General features: G+C 32.5%; 2 protein-coding genes across 9 annotated transcripts in view; both read right to left on the reverse strand.

The window, feature by feature from the left end:
- LOC106114758 (adenylyl cyclase 78C) overlaps nt 1-2,725 on the reverse strand; it is a 47,499-nt gene extending 44,774 nt beyond the window's left edge. The window contains exon 1 of the mRNA XM_013308079.1: nt 2,427-2,725. The gene's annotated coding sequence lies outside the window, so the exon portion shown is untranslated. The remainder of the gene's footprint in view (nt 1-2,426) is intronic.
- A 2,640-nt stretch (nt 2,726-5,365) lies between these two features.
- Nucleotides 5,366-25,379, reverse strand: part of LOC106114690 (anoctamin 1) — a 22,127-nt gene continuing 2,113 nt past the window's right edge. The window contains exons 1-21 of one of the 8 annotated variants that reach the window (XM_013307985.1): nt 20,397-20,652; nt 19,940-20,037; nt 17,226-17,342; nt 15,665-15,881; nt 15,269-15,334; nt 14,709-14,777; nt 12,288-12,448; nt 11,931-12,099; nt 11,736-11,856; nt 11,545-11,656; nt 10,939-11,099; nt 10,612-10,748; nt 10,065-10,331; nt 9,729-9,932; nt 9,255-9,403; nt 9,095-9,180; nt 8,806-9,011; nt 8,389-8,549; nt 8,138-8,240; nt 7,560-7,770; nt 5,366-5,537 (exon numbers count right to left, since the gene is read on the reverse strand). In XM_013307985.1, coding sequence (XP_013163439.1) covers nt 5,380-5,537; nt 7,560-7,770; nt 8,138-8,240; nt 8,389-8,549; nt 8,806-9,011; nt 9,095-9,180; nt 9,255-9,403; nt 9,729-9,932; nt 10,065-10,331; nt 10,612-10,748; nt 10,939-11,099; nt 11,545-11,656; nt 11,736-11,856; nt 11,931-12,099; nt 12,288-12,448; nt 14,709-14,777; nt 15,269-15,334; nt 15,665-15,881; nt 17,226-17,342; nt 19,940-20,013 — 2,949 coding nt within the window. In that variant the 5' untranslated portion in view covers nt 20,014-20,037; nt 20,397-20,652 and the 3' untranslated portion in view covers nt 5,366-5,379. The other 7 variants (XM_013307981.1, XM_013307984.1, XM_013307983.1 and 4 more) reach the window with 7 other exon arrangements.

Here is a 25,379-nt window from a genome sequence, read left to right on the forward strand (position 1 = left end):
GTGATTAATTTTGTACAGACAATAGATGAGATAAAATTAGAAATGTTGCACTATGAATTATTCCCATTCTTAATTTAAACACGCTCTTTTTTGTAGGTCTATATCGATTCAATGTCAATTACCTTCTTGACCTTCATTAGGAATTGAATCTCAGTAAGATGCAACCATCTCTTATCGTTCGATTATGAATGCTTTAGCAATACGCCTCATTTGCTGTGTTTCGTTCCATTAATTAGTACTTTATAAGGCCGATCTATTGTTGTTCTAAAATATGATTCGACTATTATGTTAAGACAAGTAAACTGAATAGAGCACTTATAGGTAATTTCAAAAGCCATGCTAAACCAAGTTCACAATTTTAAAACTAAAAAAAGAGGTCGAATAGAAATCTGTATGTTGTTTACTTCAAACTGTATAAGTACTTGGAACATTAGGATATTAGCGTCTTATTACGAACATTAGAACAAAGCATTTAATTGGCGATTTATGAACACTGCATATTCCCACGCGCAAACAACCAAACCTTACACATATGGAGAGAAATAGTTTAGAAAAGTTTGATACTTTAATGTAGTAAGAAGCTAAACGACTCGACTCTTCAACTCAACGATTATATCGTGTAATCTAATTTAAACTTCATGGTATTATCTTAAATGAATTGTTACGTAAGACCTAACGTGTTTATTGTTATACTCTGAGTAGTTTAAAAATAACGACTCTTCAATGGATACTTACCATCAGATTCCAATGTCGGCAAACCCATATGCATATGCCCCATGCATATGCAAGGGAGAATATACGTAGGCATTTTCCTCACATAAAAATCTACATAATGGTACACGGTACGGTTGTATATGATTTAGCGAATTAAAAAAAAATCTAGAAGCGTTTACTAAAATTTTAACGCAGACACGACTAGTTTAGAAGGAAAACCATTTAGATATAAATTGCCAACATACCAACTCCGCATTATAATGCAATATCAGCTAACATCGTCTAACTAAATTCAATGCACGAGTTTAAAGGATGTAAACAAGATTGCATGAATATAGACGATGTGTGGCAACAACAGAATACTGTCTAAACAATAGAACTTAGTTAAACGTGTTAAATTAATGCTAGCTAGTAGTAGATAGATTATTAGCAATTATTTATGATTATACTCATTCACATAAATTAAAAAACCATTATTCTTGTTTAAATGATTAATGAGAGATAAAGATATAAGTGAATTTCAAATTAACATGTTCTATGCCGAGAAAAAAATCGCTGTTTTCTCTCCGGGTCGTGTCGGTCAGTGATGGTTGACATATAGACTTTCAGTTCAAGCCAGTCAGTGATGACCGTATTTTACGAGAGTTTTCATTTTGTTCTTACAGGCAAACAATTTAGTAATTTTATACAGATAAAAAAATTTAATAGGCCTAAATGGAAATTTCACTGCCGGACAGCACTGACCGCGGTAGCAGAGAACGTGTTAAGGGGAATCCCAAACATAGATAAATATTTGCTTGATTTAATAGAAAGACTGTTATAAGAGACTCAAACTATTGTAAACAAAAAATAAATAATTTTGATGATCGTCAATTTTTTCTGTAGAAAAGAATGATGACATAGACAGTTGAATAGCACGACCATTAACATGTCACAAAACAAACAAAATAAGGGATTCCATTCACGTTATATTTAAATTAGCTTCGCTTGTGTTTAGATGTATAAAGTATATGATCATCGAGTTTCGATCAGTATCAACCAAACTGACCTACCGTTTGCCATCAAAATTATATAATTATACCTACCTGTGTTATATCACTTTATTTTTAAATTATTTAATTTAAAAGGTTATTTATTTATGACTAACTGTCGCATACGACTCTGTTCTCGCGGAATTAAAAAAACTTAATTGCCTATTCTCTACATGTACGCCAAATTTCACCGAAATCCATACATCCAAACATTCGTATTTATAATGTTAGTAAGATAAGATATACAGAGATGCCGTAATCCGACTAACGTGAATCCGTCCTTTCATACATCAGGTGTTCTGTCTCTACTATTATTGAGTTTGGTTGTTGGAACAGCACTTTTTGGTAAGACGAAGTGTCTTCACAGAGATCAACAAGGTTGCCAACTAAATTGTAACTAATTTTGATATTTACTTATAGCTAAATTCATAGCTATATTAAAATTCAAGTACTTTCACACCTTTAGATTTAAAATCGACGCTATAACGCAAAATACTTTCAAAGTTTTTTTTTTTACTATTGGTCGTTTCCTTATATCATTTTCCTCATTTTTGTTGTTTATTTTAATGATACACATTTTTCCTCATTTTTAAAAGAGTGCTAAGAAATATTTTAAATTAGAAATTGACTTAATAACTAACATTTTTTACGAAACGATTATTATTGTTTAGTCAACAGTACCTTGACTCTCCAAAACCTTTTTAAGAATTTTCTTTACCGCCACCTTTTTCGTTGTACCCTTTTTTCAATGGTCCCGTAGAACCTTTATGCTAAGTTACTATAAAATTCAAAACGATTGCTAACAACGTTGACTATCGTTGCTCAGCTACTTTCATTTTCACTTTTTTTTTTACTTAAATGAAGATTACAAAAACTTTAACATGACTTCACACAACTTGGGTAATACGAAACTTATTTACAATCGGTTACATTATCACACAAACACTATTAAAACTCTATGAACTTTGTAAGTGTTACGCACACATGCGCTCTCGTCAACCGCCGCGACGTAACTGAAAATTATTTGTATGAATGCGATTTGAGTGATGGCATAATCTCATTTAATTCTCTCATCACAGGGGATTTGTTTTGGCGGGAAATTAAATTATTGGATAAAATCCGTGATTACAGAAACCACGGTAGTCGAGTTGTTGCACGGCATTTCAACCTTTGGTCACCGGATCTAATTTAAAGGTGAAAAAAAGGAAGGAAATAAAAAAAATAAAACTGATTTAACTTTCCATATATTGTTCGTATAAACTGTATAAATACAAGCGTCTTACGTTAAACTGCATTGGTTAACAATCGTCATAAATGGACATCGAAAGCGTTTTCATATCACGACAACAACACTACCGTAATTGTGACTACAAAGGTGTACTTAAAAATAATAGTGTAGCACTTAAAAAGTTAAACTTGAGAAGATCTGTAAAAAAATTACAAATATATTATAGAAGAAGAAAAAGATAAAATTAATTAAAAATAGTTGATGAAATATACTTATAAATAACTCCATGTGCTAATCTTTAAAAAGTATTACAAATTTTTTTTTCTCATATTATCAAAAGTTTACATCGCAACATTTTAGTAATAAAATATATTTTATTAACTCACCGACTAGTCAAAACAACAGCCAAAATCTTTGAACGTGTTATAATTTTAACACTCATGCAATTAGTACTTTTAGAAAATTTAAACTTCGCGAACAAATTTTTAAATTTAGTTCTAAAACATACATATAAGAAATAAATAACAAGGCTATAATAGAAATACAATGAATGGTTAAACATATAACAACATGAATTAAAAAATAAATCAATTTTTTCTGTTTACAATATAAACCCACTTATTTTACAACATTTACCATTAATTTTTATCTGTTGCAAGAATTATAGAAAATAGCACCGGTTCCGAATAATGTATGTTTTTATAACAAGCTTATATTTTTTTAAATAACAGATTGTTTTTAACTTCAGAAATAACAGAAGATAACATTGTAGTATATTATTTTGAAAAACCCTTACCTTATAAACAAACCATTCTTAATTCGAACTAAAAATGTTTTTTTTTTTTAAATCTGGAATTCATAGCGGACAATGTTTTAAAATATTTATTACGTAATCATAATTATGTATTTTTGGCTTATATATAAAATTTATTATTTAGTGAACACACGATTTTCGTAATAAAAATCTATAAAAGTTTTGTTTTCTGTTTACCAACATAAAAATAAAGATTCTAATCTTTTCTAAAAAAAAAAGGTTCCAAATTATAAAATTAAAAAAATAGTACATTTTATGTTATATATAAATATAGAACTTTAAATAAATGTTTGTATGCATAGATGTAAATAAAACATAAATGAGATTCATTTTTGACTTTATGCGTACTATATATAATAGATAAATTATATTTTTTATCTTCAACCAGTAACTTATTAAATCCATAAAGTATTTAATAAACCTATGTCTGTAAAAACGACAAATGTTTTTAATATGAATTGTTCTATCAAGCAGTTTTATAATATAAAAATTATCTCGTCCAAAATAACTTATTTGCAAAGCAACAATTTTATTTATATATACGTAAGCGAGATTAGGAACCTAATATAAAACAGTCGAGGACATTTATTTCCTACCCATCAGTAAATTTCTTTTTACGCCCATAATGCACTTATCACAGCAACATATTGAAGGAAATTAAATTCTTTGACTGCAAATGTAGGAAACATATCCGCAATTAAGTACATATATAAAAAAGCTAAAGATTCTAGTCTCGAGACAGCGTTTGAAAATGTACGTTTATGTATGTACTACTTATGTTTAATATATAATAAAATAAATAAAAAAGCAATGAATGAGATAATTCCTAATGATTCTAATGAGATTTAAGATATTTATGACATATATATATTAGCAAACGGGTTCCGCCTGGCGTCCGCTCGACTTTGATAAATTTCTATATTGCACTTTAACAAAAAACCTAAGATACTCCTGGATAATGAAAACTTTTTAATTCTAAAAATCAATCTATATCTATGTAATTTAAATTGTTTTAATTTTAAGTATTTTTACGTATAATAGAAAATAATGCTTTTGTCATGAAATTAAAGTCGAGCCCTTATTTTTTTTTAAATTGATATGCAACTTTGTAGAGTTATCAAAAAGGTTGACACCACAAAATAACTTTATAAGTTCTATATCAAACCTAATGAAATGTGCGTCTGATTTTTTTTTCTTAATTAATACCTTTATCACGAAAATGAAATGGGTAAGAGATGAGAGAAGATTATCAGAAAAACACAATTATATGACCTAATTTTGTGTTACCTTAAAACATTTGCTAACCGTATTTAATTTTTTTATAGAAAATATTAAATTAATAATTTTACTTTCTTGGTAACTGATTTATAAATTGTATCATTTGGTTGTATAATTTATCATACACACAAACAACATACATCATACAAACAACCCGAAAAATGAATACGACAATATTAAGACACCCCGTCCAAGTCTTCTTATAACCAAAACTTGAATAACTACGGTGACCACGCAAAATACGGACAAGTCTTGAAATATATTCGTAACCATATCTTGATAGGCGACTACATTGACGACATTGACGACAATGACTACACATGCGCCGGTCCGGGTCGCTCCTGTTTCGGCGAGTTGGTGACCACATGTTTAGCGATGTCCGCGATGTTCTGATGGTCACCATGCGCGGCCAGATCGAAGTCGGACCCAGACAGTGACGCTATGTGGTTCCAATCAGAATCGCTTTTTTCACCTGGTTATAATTAAATTGTTTTAAAATGTGCGATAGTGACATTTTTATTAAAAAACTGATGTAAATGTAAAGTTGATTATTTACTTTAAGAGAACAATCTATAGTTACTTACCACTAATAGATTATCTTTTAAACGTTTTAATATAAAAATCGGAACAGTTCTTTACAGCAAAATTCCGCTAATATTTTTAATTAAAAGAAAAAAGTTCATGTGGCAATTTATTATTAAAGTGTAGGTGAACCATAATTATCTTTAGGACATTTCTGGATTGTTTAAATTTATGAAACTTAAAAAAAGTTTTAAAAAGTATATTTCTATCAAAGCATCAAAGTAAGAAAACCGAAATAATCTTACAACTAGCCAAACTACTTAAAAATCCCACACAAAATATCAAAGCCAGTCAAATTAATTGCGTAATGCGATTTAGTTGAGAAAAAAATTTAATCTATGGTATATTAGTGTTTAATCTGTTTTTTTCATACGAGTGTTGCCATAGTGTAAAAAAGTGTTACCAGCAAATGTGTTATTTATTTACCATAAAGTAAAATTTAAATTATAATAAGCTTTCATGGCTATTCTCCATATTTTATTATAAATAGAAATTTTAGTCAGAAAAATTTAACGGTAGTAATAAAATAAAAGAGATGGGTTACATTTAAATGTTCACTAATTTATAGTCATTTGTACAAATAGTCTTGAAAGCTTTAATTATGTTTAGTATTTAAAAAATTGTGGTTTGTTGGTTAATTGAATGCCGTAAGTCAAATTTAAATTTAAAAAAATCACTCACACATGTCTCTGAGAGCTCGAAACTGCAGCTTTAACTTATTGCTTAGTGTAATTCTAATTAAGTTATCATCTAAGCTCGCTTTAGTAATATGACCAAATGAAAAAAAACCTCAATTTATGTTTTTTTTTATTTCTTTTCTTATTGAGGATGTTTCATTTGGTAAGACTGCGTTGGATGTATATAACATGTGGCTATGTAACCTACTAATTGCGAAGCGTAAGAAAGTAAACTCTAACAGATAACAAATAAGGTTCAATTTAGAACAACTAAATACATTGTATTAGTAAAGCAATTTTACTACAAATATTAAAAATATAACAAAAACATTTACAAACTGATGGAATCTATTTCTTGAATTTTCAAATCATAAATTTCTTCTTTATTTATTTTTTTTCTTTGTCAATTAATATCAATAAATATGAATACAATTTAACGATGGGTTTCAACTCCCGAAACACATACAAAAATATATTTTGTTATCTCTGTTTCTTCATAGGAAATGAAAGGGATGGCAATATATTATTGTACAGGTGTTTCGGCAATGAAAACCCACGATAAGTTACGACTAATACGCTACCATAAGCTAAAGCACCCGATATATTTAAACTTTCTCCCAAATAACTACAATCTTAATTTATACCCAAAAGCGTGATAAATTTTATACATTGCGTAACTTCATCACTGAATTTATACTTGAAATTATTATGTTCTTCTAATAATACTAACGCTTCACAAATATTTCTATACTAAACTAACGTTCAGGGAAAAACTTTGGCAAGACAACAAACACTATATCTAGTAAATGCAAAATGGAAACCTAACCTAAAAAACATTCCTGTAAACACACAACACAGTCTTAATATACGACCTTCGTTAACTGATATACAACATATAATAGACTAGAACTTATGTATGAAAACGTATTATTTTACATCCAAGAAAAAATTATAATTAACTTCGCTATACAAAAAAACTTTAAAATAAAACCCTTTGGCTTTGATTAGTACAAAAAATTACTTTAAAGCTCAACTTATAATATAATTTAGCTAATTTAAAAAAATAATTATTTTTTTTTTAAATAAATGTATCACAGACATAAAACAATACATTTTTACTAACATTATAAGTAAAATATAATTTAAAAATCAGTTAAGAAAGGATCGTTGTTAGTAGGGCACACATATAAAGCGGATACGCTACCGTGCCGTGTCCTATACGCTAGTGTGGGCACCTTGCGCACGCGCATCCGAGCGCGCATCCGAGCGCGCATCCGAGCGCGCGTCCGTGCGCGAGTTGCCGCGCTCGGCGAGCGTGCGCGCGCGCGTCTCGTCCAGTATGAAGCTGTTGATGACGTACGCCTCGCGCCGGATGCGGTCGCGCAGCTCGCCCGACATGTCCGGGATCGCCCACTTCACTATTATCATCACTAGCGCCACCACGTTCTGTTTACCACAACTTATTTTAACCTCACTTTCCTTCGACTATTTCAACTGGTTAAAATTTAAAACCACATCTCTTTATAGCTCCCTCCTTCCGTCCAACGTTATATACCTCACAACTTTTTTTAAAAACATAATAATAATTAGTCGTCCGAATCCGTCTCCGCTGAATTAAAAAAAAACTCAATTAGTAGCGTATATGTTCTTCCAGACTATGTTCTACATCTATGGTAAATTTCAGCGAGATTCATGCAGCCATTCTGGAGATAACGTCTAACAAACATCCATCCATCCATCCAAATATTCATCCATCCATCCAATCATTTATAACATAAGCAAATTAAGATAAAATAAAAAGTAAATAACTTACCTCAAAAACAACAACGAAAGCAAGTCGCGCGCCAATAATATGCCAATACCAGTTCGAGTGCTCGTAGTCGTCTCCTTCTTTGTAATACCAGTATCCGGGATAGCTGCAAAAAGAGAAACAAAACCTTTCTAATCCGTAAAAAAAAGAGAATGAATTGTACCGAATGAGAACGATGACAACATATTTCGACACAAGTTTAACGGCAATAGTAATTACATTGTAATAATTTACAACTAGTTACTGTTACTAACCTGCACATAGATTGGTTATACTTGGACTCGTGCGGCGGATGTTCGAGCACGGTGACGTTGAAGTCTGCCAGCGTGTGGTTGACGTACTGGTCCAGTGAGCCAGTCGAGTACTGGTATACCAGCCGCGGAATGAACTCCGATGTGAATGCTATGATGAAACCCTACATCAAAACATACAACGGTTCACTATTTAACAACGAGAGAACGCATAGGAAAGGGAAACTATCCTCTTTCTGTCCCCTCCTCCGTCGATTAAGGGTAGGCACAAAGCATCTGCAATTGCGCTTCGCTATTTCTGTGAATTTACGAAATAATCCGACTCGAAGGACCAGATAGAAAACTTCTGATATTGCTCAACGCACAGATTTTTTTTATTTCAACAATCCCATGATGCTGTGTGTACGTATGTTGACTCACATTGGTGATGACGCTGAGCTTGCCGATGGAGTCGAGGATGCGGTACCAGACGCCGATGTCAGTGACGCGCTGAGGCACAGGCCGCCGGTAACAAGTCAGGAACTTCTTGGCATCCAGCCGCATCTCCAGTATGTTGTTGATGAGCGCGAACAGCGGCGCCAGTGGGAACGCAGCCACGAATATTGTTACAAAACCGTACTGTAACACTAAAAATAAGTTTAGTTATTAGTAAAAAACTCAAACAGATATCCTTTGTGTTTTGTTTGAAAAAAAATTATATGAAACTCACCCATTTCAAGGTACTCTGGAAACAGACCCATGTTTCCGAAGTCGACAAGCTTGAAATCTTTCACCCATTGTATTGGACTTTTTATTCTGCAACCAATAACATAAACTTAAATTAACAAGTACGTAAATTAATATGTCAAAGTGCATTACTAACTAGTTACCGGTTTTTCCTTCCGATGGTACGTATAATGTTCCACCACTTGAGCAGGTAGGGCAGGAGCATCTCCACCACAGTGTTGATGAACTGCTTGCCCACCATGATGATGGCCAGCTGGATAGACAGCTCCAGCAAACAGCCACCCGGAGCGCACTATCCAAGAAAGGCATAACAACATTTAAGTATTCCTATATCTACAAAATTTTTCTATTATAATTGTGCCAAATTTACTAAAAATTCGATGCGCCCGGAATCTCCCATACCAACACATATTAATTTATTATTGACTAGCTTTTGCCCGCGACTCCAATCGCGCGAAATTAAAGAAACTTAGTACCATATGTATTCTCTCAGACTATTCTCTAAATCTATATCAAATTTTAGTGAGATCCGTTGATCCGTTCTGGATTTATATTATTAGGAAGGTACACCATGATTTTTAAAGCTGATATCTAATAGACAAAGATTAAAAACTAACCTCTTCTTGTCTATGTCCAAACAGCCTCACGTAATCCCCGGGCCGGCCAATAAACTTGCCCTTGAAGAACGCGATGTAGAATATGGAAGCGTAGTAGTTGACGAATTGCAACAGATATATCTTGAGCGTCAACGAATCGTCGAACTCAGTTTGTGTTCGCAGCAGCTCCTTTTCCGTCAGCCATTCCGCTAAGTACTGGTACACCTGGACAATATAAAAGATATTTATTTATTTTCTTCTGCCTGTTATGATTTTGGTCCTTCGAGCCGGTTAATTTAAACTAAGAAAACTTGAAATTTGTTTCCAATGAACCACACTTTATTGTCATATACTTACATAATTAAATATGCAAATGAAGACAAGATTGATGCAGGCAGCCGTAGCAGTGGTGAACATGATGGGGTTAGATGTGATGAGGTCCTTGTCATTGCGGCGCAGGATGCTGGCACCGAGCAGAGACATGCGGTACAGCACCACACCCAGCACGGTGGCCAGCGCCAGCAGCACCAGCAGCGCCACCACACTGAACGACATCAGCGTGGCTGGGAGACGCATGCGCCAGTACGGCACCGTCGGCTCCCGCACACCGGTTACCACGTTCAACTAGCAAACGATTGTCAACTTTATTACTTTTCACATAGAGTACAAATTAATAAAATTCAATAGTATATGAGAAATAAATCTCGTATGATCGTATAAAAAATCGAAAAACAAAGCAAAACGCTCTGGTGCTTTCAACGATAGGGTAAAATGACTTTACGAAACTCAGACGAATCTAGTTAAATTATTTTATTTATTTATAAAACGTTTGCTTTGAAAAATTGATATATGTCAAAAATTGTTATGATTCATCATTAATAATGCGATATTTATTAGTAATCACCTGTGTCCTCTTGACGTGCGCCAGCCGAGCCAGGTACTGTGGTCTGGGATGCTCCTCGTACACGTCGAAACCTGTCAGGTCCCATCTGTGAGTCATCTCCGCTGAATATCGCTTCCACATCTCTAGAAAACAAGCAGCTGGAAAAAAAAACAAAAACTATTAATAATACAAAAACATATTTTTTTTTTAATATTTTTACTTTTTCTCAAATTCTTTACATAATCATGATATAATAAACACGAAATTGAATGAGCGAGCGAGAGATATACAACCGACTCACTTCATCACTACCAAGACTAGACGCATTGAGATGTAAAACCTACTCACCCCAGAAACTCATAAAGATTGCAAAGAAGACAGTTGTCGAGTTGTCGAAGAGGTAAGTTATTCGTGACTGCAGACACGTGTCTCTTAAGTCCCAGTACTCGCAGAAATAATCACATAACGGACACATCTTTATATTTGACGCATAATTGCATATGTCTTCGCTGGAAAACACAATTGAATACAATCTTACTAATATTATAAATGCGAATGTTTAGATCAGTCTTTCCTAAAGTGGGCGATAACGCCCCCTTGTGGGCGCTGCAGGTTTCAAGTTGCGGGTTAGAGTAAAAGTTTCGTTTAGAATTCTCCGTTAATATACACAATAATAAATTAATTTAATTTGAAGTTATAGTGGTTTTTAAATATGTGAAAATATGGGGGGCACTAAAAAATATTTATTCTCAAAGTGGGCAGTAGACAAAATAAGTTTGGGAACCACTGGTGTAGATGGATGTTTGTATGAAGGCTAAAAAAATTGGCACACATATAGAACATTGGAAGAACACATAGGCTACTTATTACGATTTTTTTAAATTCCCTGTGGACGGAGTCACGGGCGACAACTAGTAATCATGTATTATTCAAAGATTATATACAATTATTTACCTTGGCTTGTTAGAATATACCGTAGCAGCAGAATATATGACACAAATCAGACCAACTATAGATGCTGGGATCAACATGTGAGTATAAAAACCTAACCAAGCAAAGTACAATCCTGTAAAAAACGATATAATTTACTTTATTTTTTTTTAGTTATATTAATGTATGAAATAGATTTTAAAAAAAAATCATACCAATTTTAACTCCAAAATAATCCTTGACGTAATCCAGCGGTTGATATTTGATACATTTGGATACACTCGCCCACTCCGTGTATAACAAATGTCGCATAGAGCCAGGAGTTTTTAAATCACCCTTAAAAATTAAAAAGATATTTAAAAAAGCAAATAACATAACAGAACCAATCAAAAAAAGTAGTTTTTACTTACATCATGTAGAGGATAAGCTGCACTATAAGTATTGTAGGATATAAGTCGAGCGATGCCAAAAGCGAAGTCATCATTCTGCCGCTCAGAGAATCGTTTACGATCCAATATGAACTGCACGATACGAGATCGCACTGATGGTGTCCAGAAACAATCCGACGCTGTATCAAATCTGGAAACGAAATGAAAATTTATACCCACTTTTTAACTATCAATGAAGTATCATTATGACATAAAAAACATATTAGCCTATTGTAGAAACCAAAAACTATGCCTTAAATTCAATGTTGTTGGTCCTTCGAGCCAGATAAAGTAAAAATATAAAAAAATATAATAAAATTATGAATTTTAGATACATACAAATATTCTTTATCCTTAGAGTATATTGCTGTTAGCCGATGCTTTCTCTCAGGAAACATTTTGTGGTCGACTCTAATTTTCGACATGAAGCCATCCCAGCACGCTTGCATTCTATCTAACAGTGTATTCGTCTTCTCGTGCACATCTCTTAACGCTGAAAACTAGAAAACACAACTTTATTGCTATACAACAAAGTTCAATTTCGATTGCAGTTAATTAATATAGATACTGTAGGATTTTCGTTCAACAATAAAGTGCCATTTCAATGATGAACAAAAGCATTTCGATAAAATTGGAATGCAAGACCACTCCTCTTTCGTCGTCTTTGAAGAAACACATAAAACAACATGTTATAAACGGGAATTTTAGTCTCAGAAACCCACGGTAAGTCAACACATAGACTATTTTGTGATTAAAGTCTATTAAAGGAAAATAATCATGCAGGTCACAATTGTGCTTATGTCTCTATAATTAAAAAAAAATTACAGTAAAATATCACAAGACAACATCAATTTGAATTATTTCCTGAACAATGTTCAAGAAAACCAGCACATAACAATGACCATGAAATACACAATAACAAAATAAGTAAAACCACAATAACTGACTCACTACCGTATAAAACTTAAGATTATTTTCAACGATTAAATCTATTTTTTATGTTTGTTTTGCACGAACGTTTTATATTATTTATACAACAAATTATTGTTATATACAATTGGATGGATTGGTGGATGTTTTTTAAGGTATCTCCAGAACGGCTGAACGGATCTTGGCGGATAAAATTTGGCATAGATGTAGAGCGTAGTCGGGAAGAACACATAGGCTATTAATTAAGCTTTTTCACACCGCGTGGATGGAGTCGGAGGCAACAGCTAGTTTATAATATAATCACATGGGTGTTTTGTGGTGGTTTGTGCTTTTAACCAAATTTCTTTAATTCCTGAAATATTGGATCATAAAATTATTTTTACTAAGCGTGTGCTTCATTATTCCAAGGCTAGTGCATACTAATGTTAAATTTGATGGAAAACCGCTTTACCAGTGTACGACTACGAAAAGAAGGGAAAAATTACTTAAATTAAATCGCTTACAACTAATATAGAGTATTTGCGACATATATTCAGTAAGTCAGTCGAGTTGTTAATCAGTTTCTTAGTACATGTTAATACGCAAAATGCAATATGTTTTTTTGTAAATAAATAAAGAAAATTAACGATTAATTGTGAAAAAGAATTTATCAAGATATTAAAAATAGCATCACATTTCTTAGCGAAGAATATAATTCATAGGAAACATGACCAGATGAAACTTCCGAAGCTAACCATTCTTGATACTTTTATTTTAACATTTTCATAGTGTGTTTACGTACATTTTGTATGAAAAAGTTTTATGCATGTATCAAACATTCACCGTCTCATTGTGAAGATTTATGTAAAGCAATGATATGACAGCGTCGAAACACACGCAACCCGCCATAGGCAAAGCAATTGAGATCAAAAAGTTGTATGTAAAAAGATATTTTATTACATGGAGTTTTGGTTTAATTTAATTTGTCAATAAAATATTCAATATAATACACTTTCAAATCTCTCATTTGCGCGAAATTACGACATAAAACCACAACCAGAAGCAAATACATTGAAGATATAATTCATGCAAAAAAAATATATAACTGTTTTGATTAGCATTTTCATGCATTAAAGTACGAAGGTAGAGATCAAACAAGAAGGCAGAGCACAGACTAAATGAAATGGTAACCATGACTTTCCATTACTGTAGGATTCGACTGGTCACTTTTTTTACATATTGCTGTCTCTATTTATTTAAAGAGAATGTATGAGACGGCAATATGTATTGATACAAGTATTAGTGCAGTGGAGTTCTGCAGTTAAATTAATCTCCTTAAAGAAACTAATATATATTTTTTATACGTAACAGAAGTGAAAAGTCACGGTAATATGATGTAAACAACGAATTAGTAGACATGCAAGCAAAACATTTCAGTAGGGTTATAAAATTAATTTGTGGATACAAGTTAAATTTAGTGTTACTGGTCACTGAAATAGACTAAAAATTAAAAACTAAAGCTACTAACATAATATATAAAAGGACATAAAACTCATCAATTTTAATATTGTATGAAGAATTAGAGATGAAAATTCTCGAGCATATAATGTGACGAGAATCCTAATAAAAATATTGCATTATTACTGTAAATTTGTAACAATATATTAATGTTAATTCCTATCTATGGTTATGTATTTAAATTTCATTATATGTTCAAATACTGTTAGTTTGTTAGTTAGACAACCCGCTATCCCACCTACAACCGAGTTAATACTATGTAACAGCCATAGTGTTTACTAGAAGCGCCTTGTTAGCAAGCGAGCGGGCGCGGTCTGTACGACATCTGCATACCTTCGACATATACATGGCGGCATTCAGTATTGCATTCGTCCTCCCACTTTTTCTTATTTTACTGCAATCCTATGAACGTATAGACAATTTTTAAAAATTTGTGTTTTTAAGCACAAAATGCGTCCTTGAGTGCTTGTGCCGTTTTAATTATTATTCGAAAATGCAATCAAAAATTGTGAAATATGAAAATCGAGTGCTCTTATGAGTGACGGTGTAGAATTTAAATTCAAAACATACTGATTTTCCTTCTATTAGTAACAATTCTTTACACGAATGTCTCTTCCATAGAATTTGAATCCTGATTATATTTTACAAATTTCTAATGTTTTTTACAATTCACTTAAAATTCGATCCGTAATTTTTCTATTCAATTTTAATGATTTATGAATGCAAAAATAAAACCGTACTATAGAAAATAAAATATTTACTACGTTACATCTAAAGTTAATTTTCAAAGGAAAGTGAAGCTTAGGGTCCCACCGATGACAGAAGCCATAACACAATCCTATGTTATCTTAGTACACCGACACAAAAAAACAAATAAAATCCATTCCACGTACCTTCATCGGCATCCGAAGTTTTAATATTTCACTGTAGTCTTTTAAAACTGAAAGTGGTGCATGTATCTAAAAATAAAGACAGATAATCAGTACCAATTTAAACATAAATAATAAGTATGCCTATATAAATGAACCTCGAACTATTTGGACAATCTTTCTAAAAACTCGTGACTGAAACTACGTAGTACCTTTGGCTATGTAAATTTTAAAACATGAATAATTTTAAATACATATCACTTACTAGTATATCGCATATATGTAGATTTAGCATTAATTAACTTCACTAAGTTAGTATTTAAGTAACCATTTAAGGAATTTTAAGTGTACTACTTCCAAAACTAAAATAAATAAGCTACTTAGAAAAGTAAAATTGTTAGAACAAATTAAATAAAATACCTTAACAAAGTGCAATCCATGCAAGTTTTCCGGTGCCTCTCTCTCCAACTGCAGGCCCTCTTTTTCGAGATTCTCCTCGAATACTTTCCTTTGCTGGAAAGCCTCCGGCGTGGTAGCGTTCTCTTTGCCCGCCTCCCATACAAGCACAAAGTCCACCGTACGTACGCCGTCGTTGAAGCTCAACGAAGGGTTGTTTAGTATACCACCCATTACTATCCTGATAAGTAGAACATTTCGTATGATTTAAAGGCACATTCAGAGCGGGTAATTAAATACGGCGATTAATATTGTTTCACTGAATATAACCGTAATTCATTGATGTCAAAACGTGCAATACTATGTTTTATTTCTTTTTTTTAAAGAAAATTATAATAATGTGTTTTATAGGCATTATAGCAGAGAAAGGTAACGTTAAAAACGACAATTTCAGTTAAAGTTAAAAGAAGTTTGTGCTAGATTTTATAATTTAACATTATCTCTTTTGTTTATGAGCCCAAAATTTAAGTTACTTTAGTGGACAATATTAGTTATTTTACAGGTATTAAATTTCAGATCGTTTTAAATGTATGTGTGATAGTGGTGTCATGCAAAATATGGCCAATACATTAATATACCGCATAACAAACACCCGAAATTGCAACAAAACATAACAAGGACAGATAACATGATGAACATACAACATATATTTACAATTGACAACATCCCTTATTCACAACAATTGCAAGACGAACGAAACGAAAATATAGAACCTTGTCCCATTTCCCAATATCTTCTCTGATGTCAAACCATTACTATGTCTTGCAGATATTTCCGTAATACCGTTGAATCGCGAATAACTAAGAAAAAAAGTATATTTCACCATGAAAAATTTAAACAACCCTATACTGTACTTATCTAGATATTTTAATGTAAACCGAATCATTTCATTCATCAAATGTTATGGTTACCTAGTTATTAATTTAACGAAAATGCGTATTATTACTTATAAACTCACATTTTAAGGTTGAATTACAATAATTCCTCTTGCAAAAGTTGAATAACACTCTTATATGAACCAATCAAATATTATGATTGCAAATAACATGGTCATCATTGATCAGAAACGGCCATTAACATCAATTGATTGTGGTTTTATTAAATGCTAGTGTCAAACAGATAGTGTATATTTGTCTTTTCGAACTAGACATTCCTTGTAATGCTTTTACACTTGAAAAAAAGTAATAAAAAAACAAACAAAATATGTGTAACGTCTACAGAAAATCCTCATGCAATTAAGAGCTACTTGCTCTCCGAACAAAAAAAATAATTAAAAACTAAAAACCATGCTAAATTATTACATTATAAAGAGAAAAGATTTGTATTTTTGTATGTAACGAATATACTCAAAAACAACTGGACCTATTTGAAAACTAACAAAGGCTATATTTATTACTAGTCTTTTTAATTCTGCTCGGACGATATCATATGCAAAAACTAGTGATTTTATAAAATGATAGGATAACACAGATGTGGTTTGCTGATTTGATCAAACATTTGTCGGTTGGCCAAACGTATTACTTACGAGCAATGATTGGCCACGGGTTTCCCATTATTGTTGGAAGGGTCAAGGCGCGGTTGCGCGGGTTCGCCACAGCCGCACTCTTCCTCGACTCGAGTCGATGCTTCGCTACCGTTGTCTCTGAAATTATTATTTTCATTATACGGCCAACTACATTTTGTAAATATGATGATCAAAAATCCTAATGTTGCATGTGTAATGATGATGACCCAAGTGAACTGACTTCTTTCTATATTTTTTTAGACAATTTGCAATTAATATTATGAATATTAATAGTATAATTTATACACCAGTAAGGATACTTCAAAATGCCGTTAAGAGAAAAATAGTTCTTGATGTTTATAAAATAGAAATTGGTTTGCATCTTACATGATTATTACCAAATAATCGATCAAAATACCTTCAAAAAATACTGATTTAGAGTAAACAATAATCCGAAAACATGTAATTCCAAAGATGATTCTTAAAACCATACATCGTACACTTACATCTTGCGTGTGTACAATTTGTTACGAGGCCTTTGTGAGTGCCAATTATTAAAAAAAAATAAGCAAGCTGCTTATTTTTATAAATTTTGTGTTTTTTGCACCTTCTGGGGCAATTTTGTAACCAATGACCTACAAATATTGCTACATTTAAAAAAATGTTATCTTCAATAACCCTTTATCAATATGAAATAAAAAACAATACAATTAACAAAGACTTTAATGAAAATTAAAATTGCCCCAGAAGGTGTAAAATTTTTAAGTTTTTTAAAAATGCCATTAATTTTTTTTAATACCCGGAGGGGAATTTTTATTTTATTTTTCTGGTGACCCTTGTGACCACCCCTATCATCCCCCCTTCCTATGTACGTAACCTTTTGGGACACCCTGTATATAAAACTGCATTTGTTCTGAAGAAAAATTGGCTGAAATGTATTAACACGTTCCATTCCGCAAAATATTTTATTTAGTATAATAGTGAACTTGCTTCGCTGAAAACGAACGTGTTAAGATTTATTAAACACATATTTTACATTAGAATTAACAATTAATAGAGTATTTTACGCAAATCGATTACAACTACTATTGTTTTAAAAATAACAGGAAAACCCGGATCAATTACGATGGGAAAAATAAACCCACAAATATTGTTACTGGACCTCTTTACGTCAGATCTGAGTAACGCCTTTTTACATAAACACAAAAAAAAATTATCAAAAGTATTCTTGTATTTACTTCACTTTATCTAATTAATTTGTAGGTAATATCATTTAATCCATTATTTAATGGTGAAAAATGTATTTGTTTTGTATAGATATGTATGAAAAGCTCTGTTATGTGGAGGCTGATAACGAGTGACTAACAGACAATCAATACAAACATGATGTCATATATTAGCGCCTAATAATAGTCTAGGTTAACGCACTGCCGCTAAAGATTCAATGCTACATCGCACAAATAAATATCTATACATTGTGAGAGTAGACCTTAAAAAAAACTCAAGACGTTTTAACCGCTCGAGTCTACCTTGTTATCTTACTATTATAAATACGAATGTTTGAATGGATGGATGGATGTTTGTTAGAAGGTATCTCAAGAACGACTCCATGGATATCGCTAAAACTTGGCATAGATGTAGAACACACCCTGGAAGAACACATAAGCTACTAATTAAGATTTTTTTAATTCCGCGCAGACGGAGACGCGGTCGGCAGTTATCGCGTTATGTATGATCGAAAGTCAGTAACTTAATTTCGCTCGATTTAATTAAAAAATATAATCGCTATCGAGGTTACATTTTAAATAAGTTAGAAGACCGGTATTTAAGAAGTTGACTAAAAGTTGTTCAAGCGCTTAAGGCCAAAATTACCAAATTACCTCGTCTTTGCAACGCTGTGAGACAATCTGTCATAAATGTATCTTTAATTCTTAAAATGCTTATGTTTATCAAACTGAACTGATCTTACGAATATTATAAATGCGAAAGTTTAAATGGATGGATGGATGTTTGTATGTAGGTATCTCCAGAAAGACTGCATGGATTCCGCTGAAATTTGGCATGGATGTAGAACATAGTCTGGAAGAACAAATAGGCTACTTATTAAGGATTTTTAAATCCCCGCGACCGGAGTCACGTGCGACCGCTAGTAGTGATATAAAATGTAAACATTATTGTAAAATGTTTTAACCGTATTTATTATTTTCAGGTAATGACTATTTCAAGTTGATAAGAAATTGCTTTCATTATTAATGGTAATATTAAATACCACACCTTTGTTTGACAAAACATCCTTTGGGATTATGGTCATTAATGGTAATTAGTGAATAAAACGAAGTAAACATTGTCTATAAAATATTGTGTACGTTTCGTAGATTATATTAATATAATTAATTTATCGTAACTTGACAAAAAAATATGACGAATTTGAAATAAAAAAATCTCCCACACAAATATCACAAAAGCACACTCAAATGCCACATTCACAAAAAACAAACCAATTGTTATAGATATAAAAGAGATAACGTAAATATTCTACCTTATTCTTGAAGTCTATTTATATCTAAAAACTTGTCTAAAATGACAAGTTCTTTACAATCTTGTAATTACCTCTTTTATGTCATAAAAAAACCTTTTTTATCAGCCCGTTAGTAAGAAAACGTTAGCAACATAAATAGAAAAACAAACAAACACAATGTTAAACACAGATCTAAACAGCAAACATCTAAACTCACCGATCGGTATTCATGTCCTGTGACAAATTGTCTTGGTACGTACTGAGAACGGACATAGCCTGCAGATCGGCCATCTTCTCCTGTGTCTCCTTCTCCGTCTGCTCCAAACAGGAAGAGTAAATGTCAATCCCTTGCCGAAATCGCACCGAAGAAAATAAGCTAAAAAACTCATATCGCCAACCGCACAAACATCCTTGGCTTCGTTATACCACCAAGTCAATGACATTCATGTGCACAGATAACGAAAAAAAAGGTCGTTTACGCCGTACTTTGTAGTCGCGTCTCGCGTGCGTTCTAAACACTCTCTGCGTTCCGGCATCGTAAATAACATAACGAAGCACTTCTATAAAAGACCTAGCGATCATCGTCAGCGCTCGAGTCGCGGCAGTGGACTGCGAAAGCGGCTTGAGGCGCGCACTCACGGCCTTGGCCGTTTCACACTGAAAATCTGATTCACCTGTTTGTTTAAGATTCTCAAGAGCTAAGCTGGTACGCCGTAAAACATTTCATACACAAAGACGTTCTCTCACTTCGAGCACTGGAGAAATATTATCCATTAAAACACAGACACTCTTTTAAACTAATTAGCAAATTAGTCAAAACATTTTAACAAATTAACCAGTCACACAAGAGACATTCGTCGTCTTGCACACATAGCGACCTACTGTGTAATGTTTAGTTTGGTATTAGATTATTTCCATGCAAAATGATACGGACGTCTAAAATAAGACTTATCGCGTTTTATATATTATATAAAAAATACAACGAACGTCATAGTAGCGAAGTTGACAGATTAAGTTGAACAGCCTCACTGAAACCCTGACCAGTACAATGACATTCTCAATTAAAGATATCTTTTTATATTTTATAAATATAATATTTTGGGCACCTATCCCTTTAGGACAGTAAAGTTGAGACAAAAATTTACACAATTTAGACTCAAAACCTGAACGATTCATTGCATGGTCAAGTATCAAATAAAACATGTTTGACTCATATTCTTAAACAATGGAAATGACGTCAAATATTCAAATAACAAAAATTCGTCACTAAGTATATTACACAAACAACACAGCAATTTTATAAAAACCAGTGTGTAGATAGCCTTAGGCGGTAGTTATCTTTAATAGACCAACACAAGGGTATTTATTTGCATTTTAATTATTCTAGTATAAGAGTTAAGCACTTCTATTGCACTATCAAATTCAAGTATGAATGTGTAAAAAAAAATTTTTAAAACCAACAACAAAAACTGCAGCGAAATTTATGCAGTATAGTACTTTTTCATATAACTGTACACTTTTCACGGTAAACATTGAGAAGAAATATTAAAATATTGGTACAAACCACTGTATTGTTTTTAAAAATGTTTTTAGATAGTTTGCTGATCCTACTAATGATATATTAGTGAACAATCTGGTATTAGAAGAAATTGCTACCTAAATAACTTTATTAGTAGACTAATTACATATTTTAATGATAATGATAGATAATAAAGAGGATGTCAATATCAAAAATCATAGTGTAAGCCATTTCATATATTCTGTAATTCCTTAACCTAAAAGGTTATTTAGTCTATGCTATAAGTCAATAACACTTTTGTTTATTTAATATAACAACATTAATCATTTGTATTACGATCCAAAAGATTATTTAAATATTTGATTCTCAAATATAAAATAGAAGTATTCAACTTATCATGTTAATTATCTGACGGTATTTCGTTATCGTAAATTAAAAGTATTGTAATTGCTCGTCTGAATGACGGCCATGTTTTTCTGGCATTCGGGAAATGAAAAAGACAATGTAACAGCGGTGTTTTTGAAAAAGTTGTTGTTTACAATTCTAAAAGGAATATATGAGTTAAAGAAGTCTATGATTTATTTGAAAAAGTATTCTCCGGCTGTGACTCCCACAGCTCAGAAGTGGGATCATACGAGAACAAGCATTGTTTTCGATCTACGCCTACAAAGTTCAGATAAGTAAACCTTGTTAAATCGGACTTGAATAATAACATATTTCTAATAACCGTGGTTATAGACAATATGTAAGCAAGTACAGAGGGAAAAATTGTTTAAGGTTACAAAACCATAACAAAATAATTGAAAATAGTTTTATAATTTGTGTAAGCAGTCAAAGTAAAGTGAGGTTCACAGTCGGTATTCCACATTAAATGGTTGTTTTTTTTTGTGTCTTATCAGAGTATCGCTAGCACTCAAATTTGTTTGCTAATTAATGAAAGAGGGTGTTTATTCTCATAATGGATTCTTATGACAGTTGTATATGCTTTTATTATAGCATGGCAATAAAATTGCTGTGATATATGTGTTTTTATTTTTTTTTAATTTATTTATACAATTTTGTGTAAATAAATACATAATGAAACCGGTATTTTCAGACATAGTTGAAATCCTTTGGCGCGAATGGCGCGCTTTTCTTACCAAGTCAAATGTCAGATTGATTAGTGAGGTGACGTAAGCATCGATATTTTGGTAAAGCTAGTGTTGCACCGATGCACCGACACGGTGTCGGTTTTTCTTCACAATAATATACAAGAAATTGTTGGTGCATGTTGCAAAGTAAAGCAATGTTCCAGTTACCGGAACTACATAAATAAAGATTTAAATACATTCTGTGTTTACAAAAGGGTAATTATATAATAGTTAAATTAAATTCTTGGAAATATTATATATTACAATTAGCCAAAGCATAAGGCAATTAATTCAAGAATTGAATCTTCCTTATTCATGTATAACTCTAATATAAATGTTGTTATACTTGTATTCCTTAAAAAAAATGACAAAACTTTAAATGAAAGTTTACTTTAGTAACAAGATATTATCGCTGAATAAGATTGCCCGAAAAAATGGAAATAACAGGGCTTCTTTCTTCTAATCTCACGCTTTAGTTATTACTATAGTATAGCATTACTTATTTTTTATTATTTCGGAAACAGAGATGATGACATCTGAAAGCGAGCCCGGTCTTAGTAGCATAGATTATGGCCAAGTTGCGTCGGAGGGCGAAGTTTAAGTTGTAACGCGAGTCTCGGTCAGGGTTCAAGGTGTATAGAACTGCTGGAGACATGGAGTTATATGGAGTACAGCCGGAAATAAATGTTGTATATTCCGAGAAGAATACGAAGCGAGGAGTGGTCTTGGCCCATTATCGATAACCTATCGGATGATTGAATTAATCTTGGAGAGGATACGTTTTTCGTGCGAGTACAATCTGAAAATTTAAATAAAATAAAAGTGTAAATTGATTCAGTGCTGCATTTTGTAAATCTTAAGTTATGATAGCTCATAAGAGCCATTTTACATTTTTAAACGAATTCTTAGGTTTTTAGACGCTTCCCGTACCACCTTTGGAAATGTTTGTGGCTTACACAAAAAAAAAGGTTCCCAAAAGCTGGATTGGATGCTGTATAGTGATCCATTTGCTACAACTAGTTTTCAATGCCGTGGCAATTTGGATTTCTCTGTCATGAGTATTGATGGATGGTGCATGAAAGGTACACAAATGATATCAGACTTGCTGGTGTTGAGTTTTGACAGAAAAATTGTGATACTTAACAACATTAACTCTTTCGGAGCCACGGTCTTGTATACAATACAAGTAAAGAAAGCTATGTGAGCAACGGTCTTCTAGACAAGACCAAAACCTAACAAAACGTGAAATACACATAATAATCAACATATTTTAGTCGTTATTATTAACTGAAAAAGTTTATAGTCTGAAATATAAATATAAACTAAAAAAAAAGTTAATTAAAGCATGTTTTTATCTTAAAATATATGTAATTTCAAATGAAAGGAGTTAAAATGTTAAAATGTATGGGACTACCACGCTAAAATTAGGCTTTTGTCTTTTATACAAGACAAGACTGCCTGTGATGCGACGCGCGATGTATTGAACTGGTGAAAGGTATGTTCATAATTAACAAAAAACATTTTTTGTGTTCGAGTAGCCCCAGTGATCGAGAAAAAAAAAAGTATGGATTGACTATGTGAAAGAGGATATGCACAGGAAAGGAGTATACTCGGATATGGCGGCTGATAGAGATGTATGGAGAAGTAGTACATACTGTGCCGACCCTCGATAGGGATAAGGGCAGGTTGATGAATGTATCAGTACTCGATTATATATTTAAAACTGAAGTTCTATGGCACTTATAAAAGGTTAATTATAGAAAAAGGAAGGAATGAAAATTTAAACTGCTTATTACGTAAAAAGTCTTCATGTGGATATTTTAATCCAAACAAACATTGAATCATTGTTAGAGTCCTATGGTTTGTCAGGTGACGGTGGTAATCTTCCATCCCTTCAACATTCAAAGAGCCATGTCTTGCCAAGTCAATACTGCGGTTTGATGTTTATCATTAAAATATATAATATAATATATTTTATTTATGTATGTATCAAAACAGATATTTATTGCCAAACCTTGAGGAGATTTGATGTGGATGTTTCGTTATCCCTTCTATGGATGTAACTGAGGAGTTGCACTGATTGGTAAGGGTTCTGGAGCGGCTTAGTGGCGGAGGAATTGTCGTTTTTTTTCCTCTACGCTGTTTATTTTCTTGACTACGAGTGCAAGCGAAGTTCATTCTGGTTACCATGGAACCGAGGCTGTATCAGAGTTTTTTTTTTAAACCTATAAACCAGCGCGAACTGGATGGATATCTTGACCACTGGATACTTTGGAAGATTAATTAAACATTTGGTTTTATTAGAAGAACAATAAAGTAATCTTTTAAAAAGGGATAAAAGAATAATCATGGCGTGGCAGTGGAGCCCTGTTTTTCAAACGTGGAAGGAACTGTTGACTGAGTGACCGCGGGAGCACAATTCTACGGTGGTGCGTGTAAGGGCGAATTAGCTGGCGTTTGTTCGGATGTAGCGTGTCAGAGACCAGGTCGCATGTGGGCGCACTTAGCCGTGACCCGGTTGAGAGAGTTGAACTTGAATTCCTTACGTGTGTTTATGTCTTGGCTGTCGAGGATGGGAAACAAGAATGGATCACTTCTGTCCAGTTATCCGATGAAAAGTCGAAGACGATTAAGGCAATGATTTAAGATTCAGATTTAATTAGATGTTCACATCATTCATAAATAACCGGATTTATTGAATTGTTCAAGATGATCATAGTAAAGAGGAAGGAGATTAATAATGAAAATAAAGATCTAACCTATTTATATAGGTCCACCTAGTGCAAAGCCAATGTTCAAATTTGTAAAGTTACTGTTTGATTTATAATTTCATAATTAATTGGCAACCTATTAGTTTAGTTTAATTAAAATAACTAATAGTTTTTTTAAAGTTGATGTTAAAACAGTTAAAGATTGTGATCGAACTTTGTATTCTATATGTATATTGTGTTAACAAGTGTTTAATAACTACAAGCGAAGGGACTCGCTTTTAGCAGGAAGGCCGAGCT

Source organism: Papilio xuthus, unplaced genomic scaffold, assembly GCF_000836235.2.
Source record: "Papilio xuthus unplaced genomic scaffold, Pxut_1.1 DF828037.1, whole genome shotgun sequence".
Lineage (NCBI taxonomy): Eukaryota > Metazoa > Arthropoda > Insecta > Lepidoptera > Papilionidae > Papilio > Papilio xuthus.